Source organism: Neltuma alba, unplaced genomic scaffold, assembly GCF_004799145.2.
Source record: "Neltuma alba isolate B1F8T4 unplaced genomic scaffold, ASM479914v2 tig00010594_pilon, whole genome shotgun sequence".
Lineage (NCBI taxonomy): Eukaryota > Viridiplantae > Streptophyta > Magnoliopsida > Fabales > Fabaceae > Neltuma > Neltuma alba.
The window spans coordinates 160589-176784 of record NW_021635457.1 but is presented as its reverse complement, the minus strand read 5'-3'; the positions used below and the strand labels follow the sequence as shown (position 1 = coordinate 176784).

At 37.5% G+C, this 16196-nt stretch overlaps 3 protein-coding genes and 1 non-coding gene across 8 annotated transcripts; 3 read left to right on the top strand and 1 right to left on the bottom strand.

The window, feature by feature from the left end:
- Positions 1 to 619: 619 nt before the first annotated feature.
- LOC114757392 (probable nucleoredoxin 3) lies at positions 620 to 3046 on the bottom strand. Of its 5 annotated transcripts, none has more exons than XM_028946431.1 (5): positions 2863 to 3046; positions 2326 to 2574; positions 2112 to 2218; positions 1418 to 1897; positions 620 to 1347 (listed from the first exon to the last, which is right to left on the bottom strand). In XM_028946431.1, the coding sequence occupies exons 3-5, from the start codon at positions 2211 to 2213 to the stop codon at positions 751 to 753; spliced, it is 1179 nt and encodes a 392-aa protein (XP_028802264.1). In that variant the 5' UTR covers positions 2214 to 2218; positions 2326 to 2574; positions 2863 to 3046; the 3' UTR covers positions 620 to 750. The 5 variants fall into 5 exon arrangements, with proteins under 5 accessions (XP_028802264.1, XP_028802262.1, XP_028802265.1 ...); XM_028946429.1 differs by having other exon boundaries at positions 2112 to 2282; positions 2372 to 2574; positions 2863 to 3045; XM_028946432.1 differs by having other exon boundaries at positions 2112 to 2282; positions 2502 to 2574; positions 2863 to 3045.
- A 3129-nt stretch (positions 3047 to 6175) lies between these two features.
- TRNAR-ACG (transfer RNA arginine (anticodon ACG)) lies at positions 6176 to 6248 on the top strand. The gene has a single exon. It is a non-coding gene; the product is annotated as a tRNA-Arg (tRNA).
- Positions 6249 to 7976: 1728 nt separating this feature from the next.
- Positions 7977 to 10738, top strand: LOC114757396 (gamma-glutamylcyclotransferase 2-2-like). Its single transcript, XM_028946436.1, is given in 10 exon segments — positions 7977 to 8232; positions 8879 to 9000; positions 9100 to 9176; positions 9387 to 9443; positions 9588 to 9644; positions 9750 to 9790; positions 9909 to 9977; positions 10061 to 10140; positions 10227 to 10340; positions 10343 to 10738. Coding segments are annotated over 9 exon segments (648 nt in total). The 5' UTR covers positions 7977 to 8232; positions 8879 to 8891; the 3' UTR covers positions 10387 to 10738.
- Positions 10739 to 11688: 950 nt separating this feature from the next.
- On the top strand, positions 11689 to 16051 carry LOC114757406 (proteasome subunit beta type-6). Its single transcript, XM_028946450.1, has 8 exons — positions 11689 to 11909; positions 12304 to 12380; positions 12742 to 12797; positions 13471 to 13543; positions 14061 to 14172; positions 15197 to 15270; positions 15507 to 15581; positions 15674 to 16051. The coding sequence occupies exons 1-8, from the start codon at positions 11801 to 11803 to the stop codon at positions 15797 to 15799; spliced, it is 702 nt and encodes a 233-aa protein (XP_028802283.1). The 5' UTR covers positions 11689 to 11800; the 3' UTR covers positions 15800 to 16051.
- The last annotated feature ends 145 nt before the right edge of the window (positions 16052 to 16196 follow it).

Genomic DNA, 16196 nt, shown 5'->3' with positions numbered 1-16196 from the left:
TTACTTTCCTGACTCAACTTAAAGTTGACCCCAAATATTCTACATAGTGACACATACCCAATGTGTATATTCTTAATCAAAAGTCAATTTATTTAGAGGAAGGAAATAAATTCAATTTTGAGTAAGAATAATACATATCAAATGTCCATATGTCTACCATTTAGAATATCTGGGGTCAACTTTAAGATGAGTTAGGAAAGTAACAGTTAAACATAACATTTCTGTTAGCCTGGGATATGGACGCATCATTTTAATTAGTTTAGGATACTGGACGCAAAATTACTTTAGGTCACTGGACACATCTGGGTAAATAGTTCAGGGTACTACCTTAGCCCAGAAAAGTATTCTGTTAAGTAAGTTCAAAACTTTAAAAAATGAGTTTCAATTTTACCTATTTTGATTTTACTGGAAAATTTTAATTAAATCATAAAAAAAATCTTAATAAGATTATTTGGTGAATATGTTATATACATTTCAAGCATTGGCTTTAATCTGAAAATTTTGATACTTTTAAATAAAATTTTACTATGAAAATCTTGAAAATTTGTTTCATGCACAAGACGTTGTGTTCTTGAGAATTAGTAGCGAAAGCCTTGCAAACATAGATAGCAGAGATAGATTAACTTTCACAACATTCATTAAAAAAAAAAAAAAAAAAAAGAGCTTTCATCAACGTAGTATTGAGGCAGGAGAAGTTTTAGTTTGGTTCTTAAGCAATCCCCACAAATGTCAAGGCCATTACTGTATTTTCTACAAGCTTTCATCTTTGCTGACCTTTTCCACACAACTTGGGTGAAGATCATAATCACAGACATCACAGGAGAACGCCCAGAACTTGCCTTGTTTTTTACAGAAATCACACACATAAGCTTTGGCCATTTCCAATTTCAGAACATGCTCATGTTTCAAATCCTCAACCTCCCGAGGCAAAGCCTCTCCTTCCTTTCTCAGAGCAGCTTCAAGGTCCCTTATACGTGCATCAGTGAAAGGGAAAGCCTCAGCACCATATGAGGACACCACAAACTTCCCATTCATGCTTATGACTTTGCCCTCTGGCCCAAGAAGAACCAAAACGGGAATTCCTTTTATAGCGAAGATTCTACAAAGATCATGCCTTGTTCTGTCCAAGTATGGTACAGCCAGCCATGGCATGCTACTTCTGTTCACATTGAATTCCCCGAGGTCTCTATCTGTTGAGATCAGAACAACTTCAAAGCAGTGATCTTTTCCAGCGTTTAGGTTGTTGTATACGTCTGTAAGTTGGACGGTGAAGGCACGGCAAGGGGGAGACCAGTCAGCACAAAAATATAGGCCTATGGTTTTGCCCGTAAGTTCAGATATCGGTACCTGCAAAACATAGGATGTTATTTATGTTCCATGAAGTTATGGAAGAAGAAACGAAGAAGCACAGTACAACCTTCCCATCATCCCCAGAGATGAGAAAATTGCGTCCCGCATGAGCCAAAAGTTCTTCCAAATTGGCTTCTTCTCGCTTTCTTTGATCTATGGCTTTCAGTTCTTGCAGTCTCTTGTTTGTGAAAGGGAATGCTTCAGCACCATAGTCCTCGATGCAGCCAATCATATCTTCTTCATTGGTTATGCCATCTGAACATAATGGGACGAATGATGGGATTCGATGGACTTGATACCTGTTGATCAACCTTCTGTGCAAATTTGCATCAAACGGGACAGCAAGCCATGGCATGCTCTTGAAATGTTGATCAAAACCACTCTCATCGTGATCAAAGGAGATGAAAATGATCTCTAGACTCTTGCCTTTCTTTTTCAGTGCATCATAAAGTTCAACCAGAAGAGGAACTATTGTTTTACAAGGCCTGCACCAGTTTGCAGAGAAAAATAGGAAGATGGTCTTCCCGTTGCATGATGACAGAGGTACCTACGTTCAAGATTATCATGACCATAAATCAGGAAAATATGCGCTCAACGTTCTGATTATTCACTGGGAAGGAAAAATTAGAACTTTTCCTGGATGGTTTACTTTACTAGAGCTGATGACTTATCTAGAAGTTATTAAATCATTTAGCCTATTGTCAGCTGAAACACATAAACAGAGAGAAGGGGCAGAGAAAACTGAGCATAAACTAAGCCACCTTTCCATCACATGATAAAAGGAATTCAACGCCTTCAGCTGCAAAAATCTTCATGATATCATGACGGTCAACGAATTTAGCTTCATAGAACGGGCCCGCCATTGGAACTGCAGAAAGTGAGAGATGATCTCCTCACTCTATCCCTGGATGTTCCTTTTCTTTTCTTGAAACCTAATTGATCAAGAGAAATACATGAGTTTTGGAAGTAACTTACACAAAATAGCATCAATGCCGTTGCCAATTATTTCTTTATCTCTCACATAAGTTGCTATTGTGCCCCTAGTTTGGAAAGAACCAGAAGGCAAATGATGTTCAGAATTCAGATTGGTGCAGAGGTGGCCATGTTTTCATTTGTGACCAATTTTAGATTCTAGAAACCCTTTCTCTAACCTCCATCACTGCAACAGGGTTGTTCCATACCAGCATACACAAAATACTTTTCAATAGTTTTGAACCACCCTTGCTTTATAACATCAGAAAAATCAGTCCGTCATAAGAAAGTAGAGAGGGGGGGGGGGAAGAAGAACAAAAGCAACCTTTTTATTAACTAAGACTTCAGAAAACAGCAATTTCCGCGCAGAAAGTTCAGTAGACAAGTGAAAAAGAAATATCTAATTGCATGGAGCTCATCAGAGCTTGATCGATTAGGAAAACTATTCATCCATTATGCAAATGGGGTCAAGGATTCATGGCTTGATTCTGAGACGTTCAAATTCACAATAGATATATAGACCCAGTTTGAAGGAAGTACCTTGAAGTGCTACCGTGGATGAGAAGGAGGAGGAAGAAGAAGGGAAATAGAGAGCGCTTCTATTTTTTTATTATTATTATTTTTCTCTTGTGATTTTGTTCATTTCGTCCGGAAATGGGAGGTGACATTTGGTAGCTTGAGGCATCTTCCCTGGGTTCTGTGAGGGTGAGGCAGTTTACTTTTGGGATTGGATATGCTGACTTTAAGCCTAGATGGAGAGATGTTTATCTCCTCCACGGCGGTCCAATGCAAAAACAAAAGCTATTTTTTATTACCAATCAAAATCAGTATGAGAACAAAAAACATTGAAAGCATCCAAAAGTACCTATTAAACATAAAAGCCAAGATTTAGATACAAATAATGATAATGATACTTTCAACAGAACACTAAAATTGAGATATAAACTAGAATATGAATTTTGTACTTGCACAAGTTTAAGATGATTAAGATGGTTCATAATCTAGAAAAAAATATCTTTATAAATTTTAAATAAATTGCACATAGAATATTCAAACAAAAAAATGTAAAATTATATATATTTTTTTGCCAACATATAAAAGTATGCGCATGCACTATGATTCAATTTAACTTTGGATTATTAAAAGTCATTATGCTTCTTCTAGAGAGGGGTGTTTTATTTTATTATCTTTTTAAAATGATCAATAAAAAGCACTAATCTTTACTAAATGACTTTGATATTGACATCAATAATTTTGCTAAATATTGTAGCAGTTACTTTCAAGGGGTCACTTTCTTATATAAAAGCATATTCTCAAAAATAAATAACTTCATTCTGATCTATCGAGCCCCATATTTTACTTCCCCGCTCTTTACAGCTTTAAGACCTCTCCTTTGAAAGAAGACAAATGAATGCCATTCAAAAGAAAAAGATGCATGGTAGATGAGGCCTCAAAAAGTTGACGACCCAAGTTAATTAGTGATTGGCGATATATTGATGCTGATCTGGTTAATATAAATATTAAGATAAATATAATTCCCAAAGTAAAATGGACGTTGTTGTAGATTCTCAGATCCGGCTCTCTTTCGACCAAACACAAAGAAAACGAAAGATCGTACTCGAGCTAATCTTGTGCTCATCTTTATTTAACTGAAAAAGCCCTGCGAATTTCATCTCTTCCAACACGTGGACGATTCCGTCTTCGCCTTAGCCGTCTTTTCAGAGGACCGGACAGATTGCTTGCTGTGTACAGGCTGTAGATGATCGGAATGGTTAGAGACGACAGCGACGGTGACGACGACGGTGAGTAGTTGTGAGCCGTGGTGGCAGTTAGAGATCTTCAAGAAAGGGCGCGAAAGAGAGTTTCCGTGGCGCCATTATAACGACCGTGTGATCCTGTTAGGTATGCATTTAGATTTGTGAGATGTTAGCACCGAATTTACAACTTCAGAAGTGCAAAGAATCGACTCTAGATCGCTTTTTCATTACCGTTGTTTTGGAGCTCCTGTTTTATTTGCAGCGAGGTGGCTTCAGTTCCGTATCCCTCCCTTTCAACTCTTCAATCGTGACCATTACTCGTTTCCAATTCCACTTATTCCCCACGCTACATTGGCCGCTGCACATCCCAATCTTCAACGATTTCAATACGCTCACCCTCCCAGTCCCTGTCTATTTATCTTTCAACGTCGACGTCATCCACGTTCCCAAACCTTCATTCCGATATTCCCTTTTCTTCGTCTTAAATAATTTGTTGGAAATTGTCCTAGAGGTAGTTCGAGAAACAGTATCCCCAAGCACCACCCGTCTGCCCTCTTATTGGATTGCTCTAGTTGGTTCACCTCAGGTGCCTTGTAGGTAGCTATGAACTGCTGAGCAGGGCTTTCATTTATCAGTGGGATGATATCGTTCTCTGTTGGATAGGATTCGGAATACTGTTCGAGCAAAACATTAGAGGATTCCAGATGGCCGTGAGAAGGCTATGCCCTGGAAATTCTTTGTTCAGGTATGCTAACCCCCTTGCTACTCCTTTTATTATGTTCAATCGAGTTGGCCAGTCCAAATGAGAATCAACCCTTCCGGGAAACCAAAAGGCTGAGCCATGTTTAGAGAAGCGAGCAGGAGAGATGTAGTTCTATTATAGATTGATTAGAGAATAATGTAGTGTTCTTTATAGGCGAATACTTGCGGTTACAATGCTGCATAATTACTAAACTAATTTAACGGAAAGCCAGTGATTTATTAGCTCTAAACATGACAAGATAAAGTTAAATTCAAGCGGTGAAGATTGAAGAATGTGGGCTTTGGCTGAAATTTGGGCGATTAATGCTTACCATGGAGGTGACTAGCTAAGTTTGCCAATTCGAACAAGTCATAAACCAAAAACTACTATTCTCTGTAGTAGAATGCAATAAGAGAAATTAGATAAGGATTTGTCAATCTCCCAGGTCCTTTCGTGCGCTTTGAGAACTCTTCCTTCCTGACATTGTTCATTTACTTAAATCTCTTAACCACTACTGGTTATCCGTTAAAGAACAATAGCCTTATATGCTGATCCGAAGCTACCACTACCTAGAACCTCAGCTAAGACCCTAAGTAGGTCTTGTGAGTTGTCAAATTCCTTTGTGTTGTCCTTCTATGGAATCTCAACTCTCAATTATCACCTATTCTAGTAAAATTTCTCTGTTATCCTTCTTAATGAAGTTCAACTCTCCATTCTTTCTTGACCTTCATTGTTCAATGAAGTTCATCAATGGAATGGAAAGAACTGCTACCACTGAAGGTAAAGCAACCGCAGCCACCACTACCACTACCATAGCAATAACAAGCAAAGGGCTTTTCTTTCTTCCTTGTTGATGTGAAAGGTGGGGTTGTCACCTGAGGAAGAACTCTTGCAAGCAATTAAAGGTTGTCTACAAGGGCCTTTGTAGTCTGTTGCCAGAAATTAGCAAAGCGTGAAGGAGAAGAAGAAACATTCAAAGAACTTTTAAAAAGCTGGACGAAAATTAACATAGATTAAAGCCAGTTTAGCCATCATCGTATGAGCTGGGATCATAGTTGCTCAAGCTTTCTGGTTTTGGACCATCCACTTCGTTGTTCAATAAATTCAGTACTCGACAGTCTAAAATTGTTTCATCTAAATTCTGGCATGTTGCCTCCAAGGCTATATCCGTGTAAGGCTAAATCGAGGAGCTTAGGATGTTTCCCAAGGGACATAGGAGTTTGAACTAATTTTTAAAATTCTGCCTCGGCTTTGCATTGGCAATTAGCCAATTTCCCCGCAACTCTCCTGGGAAGGTGGCGTAATCCCATGGGCCAGTATAATTTTTCTAATCAGAATGCGACCCGTTGTATAAGACTCCATGGCCCAATGGATAAGGCGCTGGTCTACGGAACCAGAGATTCTGGGTTCGATCCCCAGTGGAGTCGTTATTTTTTGGGCTTTTTTTTTTTCAATAAATAATACTCCTCCAGTCCTTAATATAGGATCCAATTTTTGAGTTGATTTTGGTCCTAAATATAAGACTCATTCTTCATATTTATCAATTTTCTCTAAATTACCCCTATGGATACTCCCTCAACTATAATCAAGTAGAAGAGGGAGAGAAGGTATTAAGAAAGATGATTATAGTGTTTTAGGAAAAATGTGTCACTTTTCTTATAATTAACTAACTTACCTAATTTTCTTAATCTAATCAAATTAGTTAAATGGGTCTTATATTAAGGACCGGAGGAGTAACTTGTTTTCTATTTTCCCGATAAATTATATTCTTTGATTTAATAACTTTTCCTCTCCCATGGATGACAAATTATATCTTATTTTTCCAATATGTAACAAAATATTAAAAAAAATACTTCCCCCCATAGATGACAAGTTATATTCTATTTTTTCCTTGTATGACAAATATTAAAAAAAAAAAAATCCCCAGTGAAGTCGTAGGTTTACTTTTCCCCAATAGGTGAGAGCTTATATTCTGCCTGAGTAAGAAAAAGCAGAGCTGATCAAGACTTAATCAATGGTCACTGCTTAACCTTAAAAATTAGGCAAATAGACTTATAACTGAAATTTTTATGGGTTATTTTTTTATTTATGTATACAAAGTCAAATAAGTAAACTTAGCAGGTGTGTTTCTTAATATGAATATTTCAACATAGTTGCCTCCTCCTCTTGTAGTCAACCCCCAGCCGACGTCGCCATGTATGCAAAATAAATATTGATAGAACTGCATGCCCAGACCAGAGTGCGCACGATGATGTAAGCTAAGTATAACCGTAAAATAATGATGGCCCTGGAAGCAAATGACTTTAGTATTATTATACACTTGATTAATAAAGATATTTTAAAAAAAATAACATCTATTTATTACAAATAACTAATATAATTTGTTTTTTTAATTTATTTAAATTAGTCAAGTAATTCTTATATTTAAGATCGGAGGTGGTATTTTATCAGGATGTTCAACTTTTTCTTTTTTTAATGATTTGATTACTCCTTTTACTGGGTATATTAGGTGAGTTTTGAAGTTAGAAGTTTTCAACGTGCGGTCAAAACAACAGTTTTGAACGTGGAACTTGCAATTTGAATGACCATTCCAACGAAGCTGGACTACTTTGAACGTGCTGGGAAATTCAGTTCGGCCCTAAAAGGAGGAAATCGCCGGTTTTACTTTTGATGGCGTCCAGGTTCAATGAACCTCAATCAAGGCTTCAACTGTTTGGTCCGGTCTGTGGTCTTCTTGCACTCACTTCAATCACACGGTTTACAGCGACTCTTTCCCACATCCTCCTAAAAAGATTCCCACGCGCAAAACGATGCCAGTGTGCTCCACAGCTCCAGGCTAGTTGTATTTTGTCCACATTCGTTGAATTTTATTATTCTTCCCGTTATCCCTTTGGCTAATAGAAATCAGGTTTTGTATTAAAGAAAATCTAGTTATCCTCTCCTTTTTTTTTTCCCCAGTTAATTCGGTGATTTTTTTTTTGACCTTGAATTAATTCGGATTTAATTAATTGTAATAATGGGAAATGGGGAACATATAGGCACGGACATCCGTAAAAGGCACATGGCTGGCATGAGGTGTGCTGTGCAGCTAGATTTTTTTTTTTGACCTGGTGCCTTGCCTCGTTCAACTATAAATATGAAGTTTGTTTGCCTGGAGCCCTCACCTGCTTCCTGGCACAGGAGACAGAAAGAGAAGAAGAGTTGAGAGAAAGGCTCACGGAGAGGGACAATCGCAGCCCTAATCCCTAAGCTAAGCCCTATTCGTTTAGCTTTCCTGCCATTGTTTCTCTCCTAGTCTCCTGTGCTATTCTCGCCCAAATTATTCGAAGCATCTCCATTTGCCCTCGAGTGTTAGAGGATATTGTTTTCGAACTCTCCTTCTCGTTTTCTCGGGAATATTTTTGATTAATTGTAAGTGTTCATGACTTCCTTTTTCTCTGTCTATTTGTTTCCTTGATCCATGATTGCTCATTGCTATTTGTTGATGTCGATGGTGTAGATGTTCCATATTTGTTTATTCTTATCTGGTAGCTGCTCCAAAAACATACTACATAATTGACGTAGTTTGATTGTGACGATTCTCTATAGAAAATGATTTTTTCTTCTTTTTCCCTAAATCTTTGTTTACCTTCTTTTCCTCTTCTCTGTTTGGTGGTAAGGATTAGAGTGTGATATTAGCATTTTGTTTGCTTTCATGATAAATACCAGTCAACTTGCTTTGCACTTTGAGTTGTCGTGTAGTGTCTTGTATGCCTTGGTTTTTATATATGTGGCTGAGAAAAATGACGAGGAAACAGGGACTTTTTCATGGAAGTTTTTATAAATATCCAAGTTATTTGAATTAAAACGTAATTCTATTTTAACATAACAAGTTTACCCTCATTAGCTCTCAAAGCGAATGAAAAAACGTAAATCCAAATTTCCGGATCTTATGTTATTTGAAGTTCATGGGAAAATTTGACTCCCTTTATGGGAAAAGGACATATTCTGTTATTACCATCTCAAACTTCGTTTAATTTGATGAAATCGTTCTTTCTAACGGTTTTTTCTTTCCCAGAAATCAATCGACCATGGTCTTTTGGGTTTTTGGCTATGGTTCACTGGTGTGGAACCCAGGATTCGATTACGATGAGAAAATGGTTGGATTCATAAAGGACTATAGACGCGTCTTTGATTTAGGTAAGCTCATTCTTATCATGCAGGCATTTATGTGCCTACCATCTTGGTTTTGTGCTGAATTTATACGATTGCTTAGACATGTCATTTTGTTTTTTGCAGCATGTATTGATCACAGGGGTACACCTGAAAACCCTGCAAGAACTTGCACGTTGGAGCCAAAAGAAGGGGCAGTTTGCGTAAGGACCCATTTGATTTATCATGGCTGTGGTTTGTCTCTAATGGTCACGTATCAGTGCATAAAAATGAAATTAATTATTAATTGATAAAAGTGGACTGCCGATTTTTGTTATGATGATTGCTCTTGAAACCATGGCCGTGCCTGCCTATGCCTTGCAATTCTTTACGTGTTTCGCCCTTTTTTTATAACTTGTTCAATAATTTTTCAGTGGGGCACTGCTTATTGTGTTCGTGGAGGGCCGGAAAAGGAGAGACTGGCTATGCAGGTAATCACTCTATTAGCTTTAAAAGCTTTTAAAGCCTGATGAACTGTCCTATATGACTTGCACCATGCTGTCCATTCCCGTTTCAGTTAGTAATTCTAGCAGAGCACTCAACATTTTCCTCTCCATTCTTTTATTATTATGTAGTATTTGGAGCGGAGGGAATGTGAATATGATCAAAAGACCCTTGTAGACTTTTACAAGGTGAGATTACCATTTAATTGCCCTTTAGTTTTATTTTTTTTTAACTTGTCAGCTTTCGTCATGTTTTAATCTGTTTTATTGATCCTTACTTTCTTTAATCTTTAGGAAGGAGATTCAGTGAACCCTGCTTTAACTGGAGTTATAGTGTAAGTTAGCGTTGCGCCTTATTGCTTTGGTTTCTATCGACCCCTGATCCGGCTACAACATGACACGTGGTATGTTGTATAGCGAAATTGCTAAAGGAACCCTTTTTGGTCTATGCAGATTCACATCTACCGCAGACAAAGCAAACAAATATTACCTGGGACCTGCTCCTTTGGAAGACATGGCTAGGTATTATATTTTGCTTTTTCCCTTCCAGGATCAAATGGAATCCTTTCCTGTGGTTCTTATCTAATTTCTGTTTATATATTCAGGCAAATAGCCACAGCCTTTGGCCCTTGTGGTAACAATAGAGATTATCTCTTCCGTTTAGAAAAGGCCATGCACGATATGGGTGAGTCATCTGTCTGATGTAAATGTCATTGTGAGGGTTATGGATGCATGTTGATGAGTGATAAGAGGCTTATGGATAATCTGCAGGACATGAGGATGACTTGGTGATAGAGCTTGCTAATGAAGTGAGGAAGGTACTTGGGGTCGTGGGGAATGTGTCTGCAGTTGGAGCAGCTCAACTTGCACAAACTTCTCACGTCCCTATCCGCCTCTCCAGCTGCACCCACTTCCAGAACCAATTGCGTAGGGGACTAATGCTACTTTGGCTAATTGGCTCGACAGAGACCTGATGAGCTGACTGAATTTCGCCAGGAAAAGAAACTTGACACGTTGCGCATCTTGCTAACCCATTGCTTAGGCTAGTCTGTCTTTTGTATTACCTCTTGGCATAGAAATGACGTAGAGCTTTTCCACTATTAATTCATACGTTCCTTCAACAAGAAGTTGTAGCCATTGGCTCGAGATTTGAGTAGGTTACAAGCAAACACGCTGCTACTGGAATCGATTATCGTTGGGTTCTGATCATAAATTGAGAGATGAGTCTGTACTTCAATGCCGCTTACTGAAAATCTTATTTTCTACTCTTTCTTCCACACAAATTATGACGTCTTTCGCCAGTTAGTTCATCTTTCCATTAACTCGGAAAAATAAGCTGTTGGTTGGCAAATATTCCTCCCAATTCCTAGTGAAAGATCTAATTAATTAATTAAATTAAATTAAAATGTTAGTTAAAATAGTTAATGTGATATATTTTTTTATAACATCCTAAGTGTTTTTTTTTAACTTTTTCTTTATTTAATTGTCGTTAAGAAATGCCAATAGGCTTATTTTTTTTTAAAAAAAAAAAAACTTGATAATAGAGATCAAAATCAATCAGAGGAGTATCTAATTAGCTATCCATTTTTTTCCTATCACTTTTGCACGATATTTATATTCCGGATGATCAACATTTCTCCCTCGCAGCAAAGGTGATATAATATGATTTACTATATCATGTCTCACAAGAATATGGGATCACCTCCTAAATGTTAATTGTGCGTCCACCGAAGTTGTTATAGTTAAATAATTCATTCGATTTAATATGATTAATTCTATATTAACAGGATATAATTTCTCGTGCATTACGTAAGATTTCAAATGAAATGAGTAGTATTGATATTGATAATTTACTTAAAAATAGTGGGCTAGAGTTTATTATTTTATACTTGTATGAGTACATTATTTTTGCCACATTGGTATCCCGGTTCATTCATTCAGTGATTCAAAAAAGGGTCCTATTAGCAAAATAATGGCATTCAACTCAATTAAATTATCTCAAATGACCACATGATTTGAGTTTGATAACAATTGTTTATCTTTAGTCCGGACAAAAAATAAATTTTATTTCCTGGTAATGCTTAACGGACCAAGGGATCGGGCGTAAGCCCTGAGCAACAAATTTTAGTTTCGAATAATATTTTAGTTTTTTTTTAAACAAAAAAAAGAAAGAGAAAAAACTTGTGCGGGAAGTTAGAACCCAGCGAGGCAGTGACTCTCTTATAACAGCAGGTTTCCCTCGCGATTCATTTCCCGGCATCTTGAGCGTCTGCTCCACTGGATCGATCCCCGTGGTGGTATTAGGCCAAAGAGTATTGAACCATTTCGCCTCTCTTCGGATCATTATGGATCATAACACCGATATTAGCGCCCCTCATTCCATGGGAACCACCATTATTGGCGTTACTTACAATGGCGGTGTCGTTCTCGGAGCTGACTCTCGAACTAGCACCGGTACCCTTATTCACTTCAACTTTTCCGTTATATAGTCTGCGCATTCTATCTATTTGTTTGGACTTGGAGATTTTGGGAGAAAATTTATAGGTGTAAGTAGAATTTAGGCTTGTGGCTGCGGGTCGTCTTGATGAGTTATTCTGAAACCTGTTGGCTCGTGAACAAGTTCTTTCATCCGACGAGAACTTCGTGTTGTTCTATGCTTGTTCTCCTTCCTTGCTCAATATCTATTTTCCTTTCTGATTCACCGCCCTCTTTGGGTTTTCAAATGGATATTTCATTTTGTTCTCTTTTAATTCACCAGTGGTTTGGTGATTTTAGTTGGAAAGTTAATTTGTTCATTTTGGCCACTACTGTGATTGATGAATGATCTCTTTTGCTATTACATTTGCAGGAGTATATGTTGCAAACCGAGCTTCAGACAAAATTACGCAGTTGACTGATAATGTCTATGTTTGTCGCTCTGGATCGGTACTACTCTTTCTACATTAGCAAGTTAGGAGTTAGGTGAATATCCAGTGTGGTTATAATGCGCCATAATTCTTGGTTTTGATTTGTCTTGCTTTTTACAATTTTTAAGTCGTTTTGTTTTCGTTGTTTGCCTCGTTTGTATTTTGGATACTTACCTGCCTCATCGAGTGTAAATGCTATTCTCTTAGTTTAGATATGTAGCGCACTATCTTGGCTTTGCGGATATGGTTTTCTGCAGGCCACGATCTTAGTTAAATTCATGCGTTGATCGCTTTAGCAGTTGATTTGATCTCCCCCCCTTCTCTCATAACTTTCGGATACCTTAGGTTCTTATAATGATGAGATAGATTCTTCTCTGCAGGCTGCTGATTCTCAGATTGTATCTGATTATGTGCGCTACTTCCTTCATCAACACACGTAAGTGTTGTTACTCCTATTTACAATAAGTTGGATATTCTGAAATGTAAGGTAAAGTTGAAACTTGTATGAAATGGGTTACAATAATTTGAGTTTGTTGCATTGAAAGTTCTTTACGGTTTAATGGAGTTTGTTCTGGTGCACTCTTTCTGTTCTGAGTTAGATAATTACCTTCCAGTACCCTCAAATTCCCCAAGGTTTTATCCATCACCTATAAAGTCATTGTTGCCCAGGCTTTCACTGCTAGATGTTCTGATCTTTGTTAGCTAAACCTTATGTCTTGTTCCAACGTAGGTTTTTATAAGAATCTTGATAGGTAGCTTAGCGAGATTTCCCTTGATATTTCAGATGGCTAACAGGTTCCGTGTGCAGTTCTTCAGTCTTTCCTGTAAGAATTAATGGAATAGTGGAGAGAAGCAAGGGCCTGAATTAGCGGAAGTTTCCAAACCCCCAGTTAAACCTGTCTTATCGTAATTTCACCTTTGTGATAGGCTATTTTTCTTTTTTTAAGGGATTCTAGTTGAAGAGCATGCTCTCTGAGTCTGTTATCAAGGTTGACTGGTGGCTAGTACCTTTTGTTTTGAGGCCAAAGATAAAGGAGTCATTATTCTTACTTTCTTTGTCCTATTAATTTTACAAGGCTTTAACTTCAATAAGTTTTCTATTTTTCCAGCATACAACTGGGACAACCTGCAACAGTCAAAGTTGCCGCAAACCTTGTCAGACTTCTCTCCTATAACAACAAGGTGCAAGCTTTAAAAATTCATTTGCACATTGAATGCGTGTAATCGAGTTTCTATCTTGATTTAGATATCATTCAGAATCATCTTGTGCGTGTTGTGACCGTTTTTGTTCAAGGACTTTAGGTAGCCCCCTCTAAGGAAGATAAAATGCGTGTTACAATGTCATTCTCTCGCAGCTGATGCATGCCTTAGAACAATATATCCTATTTGGATGATAGATTTTTCCTTGTCAGTGTTGAAAGTGGAGAAGCCTTTCCAAGATCTCAGACAAGAATTCATATAACTGAATCATTCTTCCTTTTGGGCTGGTTATTGGCTTGAATGCTGTCAAGCATTGCTACAATTACCAAAGGAAGGCATTTGGGCAATTAAGTATGATGAAAAGAATTAACCGTCTACTGAATGCTTTGCCTTACCTTCTCTTTCTGTCTCTCTTTTTACTGATATACCTTCTGTTTTAATTAGTGGAGTACTCTGCTATTTTATCTTTTGACTTTATTGTAATTATTCTTATTGGCAGAATTTCTTAGAGACTGGTTTAATTATTGGTGGATGGGACAAATATGAAGGTGGTCAAATCTATGGCGTTCCTCTTGGTGGAACTATAGTTCAACAACCTTTTGCAATTGGAGGTAATTTACAAATTCGGTTTGAGTATATTTTCTATCATGATGTGTGCATGCAAGACCAGATATACATGTGTGCATATTTTTGTATGTGCCGACTGGCATTATACCCCTGCAATGCTCGGCAGTGTTAGAGCTGTATAAATTTATAGTCAAATAAACGTATTAATGAAAATAAGCACTTACATTGGCATAAAAAATTTTAAAAAAATACAAATCTTATTCCTTTGTCACTGAATTGTTGATATGTTTGATTCCTTTGGAATTTTCTTTTTCTCTACCCAAAAACTCCTTAGAATAATCTATGCAGAATGTGTTCATTTCTAAAACGAATCTCAATCGTCTGTGACTACTGGTGGAAATGGAAGGCCCAAGCATAGCCAACTGGCTGCTTTTGTCCTCTGGTTTGCATATGGAATGATTTGTGTCATGAAGATATGAAAAATAGATCTGAAATATATCTATTGTAGTTTATAATTTACTATGGAGTCATGGAATTCTGGTAATGTATCTTCTTAATATGTATACTTCATGGCATTGCTGAATCTCCTGTCATAGTATTTTTTCCACTGGGGATTGATAATCTTGAAACCATTTTCATTTGATGATGCGTTTGTCACTTTTTGGGTGGTACTACCTCCAATCCTAATTATAAGAGCTAGCTAACTCATTTGAAGAGATTAAGAAAATAAGTTAAGTTAGTTATTTGTAATAAATAGGTGTTGTTTTTCCTAAAATATCCTTCCTAATCAAGTGTGTTGGCTAGAAGGACTATCTTGGAAAAAAAATGCACAAATATTAGAGACAAAGTGGATTGGGGTCTTATATTTAGAATCAAAATAAAAGTCAAACGAGTTCTTATATTAAGGGCCAGAGGTAGTATAATTTGATCTAGAATAACATGGTTGAGATACGCATGTTTGCACGTATTTATGTTGTCTAATTTTAAGAACCTTCGTTTTTTGGCCTGTTTGTTTTTCCTTGGAATGCATGCCTTTTGTTTGTTGAGGTAACCTCATCTGCTTCACAGGATCTGGCTCTAGTTACTTGTATGGATTCTTTGACCAAGCCTGGAAAGAAGGAATGACCAAAGATGAAGCTGAGGTATGGATTTTGATTTGTGGCTATGCCTGCTCGAAACAGTAAACTGAAAAGTAAGCAAGGAATTGGCAGTATTTATTTGGGGCCTTGGTTAGAGGGGTAATATTGTGGAAAATATTATTTTACGGATATTGATAATGCCCTGCAGTCAAGAAGCTATTTGGAAATTTGAACAGGATTTCTTTTATGTGAAATATTTTAGGTCCATATTGCTGAGTGTTTTTGATGTCTAATGGCAGGACTTGGTTAAAAAGGCGGTTTCACTTGCCATTGCACGTGACGGTGCTAGTGGGGGCGTTGTCCGAACAGTTACTGTAAGATTCTTCATCTCTGGCTTATACTCGTTGATCAACAAATGGAGTTTTATTCATTGAATTCAATCTTTCATCATTTTGTTCCCCTTTAGATAAATTCAGAGGGAGTCACTAGGAAGTTTTATCCTGGGGACCAACTTCCTCTGTGGCAAGAGGAACTGGAGCCGCAGAACTCTCTGCTGGACACCCTTGGTGCCCCTGAGCCGATGAGCATCTGAAGAACTCGCTGCTCTTTGATGCACCATCTTCAATGATCTAAGATTGTGTGGTTACATTATTTAGACGAAGTAGCGCATTTATTGTTGTGATTCATGTAGGGTCTCAATTTGACACGCGGCAAGTTTGATTATTTGTTATTTGAGTTTGGTTGATTCGTACAGGATTGTTTGGAATTGTGACTAGATCCTTCAAAAGAAGCTTTTTAATTGCGATTTGCAAAATGCAAGGTAAATATGAGGAGAGTTTTGTGTCAGTTTAGCTGCAAGAAAAGGCTGATATAGCCGTAGGAAGACATTCTAACTATGAAGTATCACGTTGGAGAACGCCAGCAATACTAGTTCTAGCCATGAGACGACCCGAAACGGGTGCCATGAAATGCAAGTTGTGGACATCCGT

What these genes read in the sequence shown, in the direction of transcription:
- LOC114757392 (XM_028946431.1), bottom strand. Translation starts at nt 2,213, where the DNA reads ATGGCGGGCCCGTTCTATGAAGCTAAATTCGTTGACCGTCATGATATC. An exon ending in TTTTATCATGTGATGGAAAG is followed by an intron (nt 1,898 to 2,111) that starts GTGGCTTAGTTT and finishes TCTTGAACGTAG; the next exon opens with GTACCTCTGTCATCATGCAA. An exon ending in TCTCTGGGGATGATGGGAAG is followed by an intron (nt 1,348 to 1,417) that starts GTTGTACTGTGC and finishes TATGTTTTGCAG; the next exon opens with GTACCGATATCTGAACTTAC.
- LOC114757406 (XM_028946450.1), top strand. Translation starts at nt 11,801, where the DNA reads ATGGATCATAACACCGATATTAGCGCCCCTCATTCCATGGGAACCACC. An exon ending in ATGTTTGTCGCTCTGGATCG is followed by an intron (nt 12,381 to 12,741) that starts GTACTACTCTTT and finishes TCTTCTCTGCAG; the next exon opens with GCTGCTGATTCTCAGATTGT. An exon ending in ACAACCTTTTGCAATTGGAG is followed by an intron (nt 14,173 to 15,196) that starts GTAATTTACAAA and finishes TCTGCTTCACAG; the next exon opens with GATCTGGCTCTAGTTACTTG.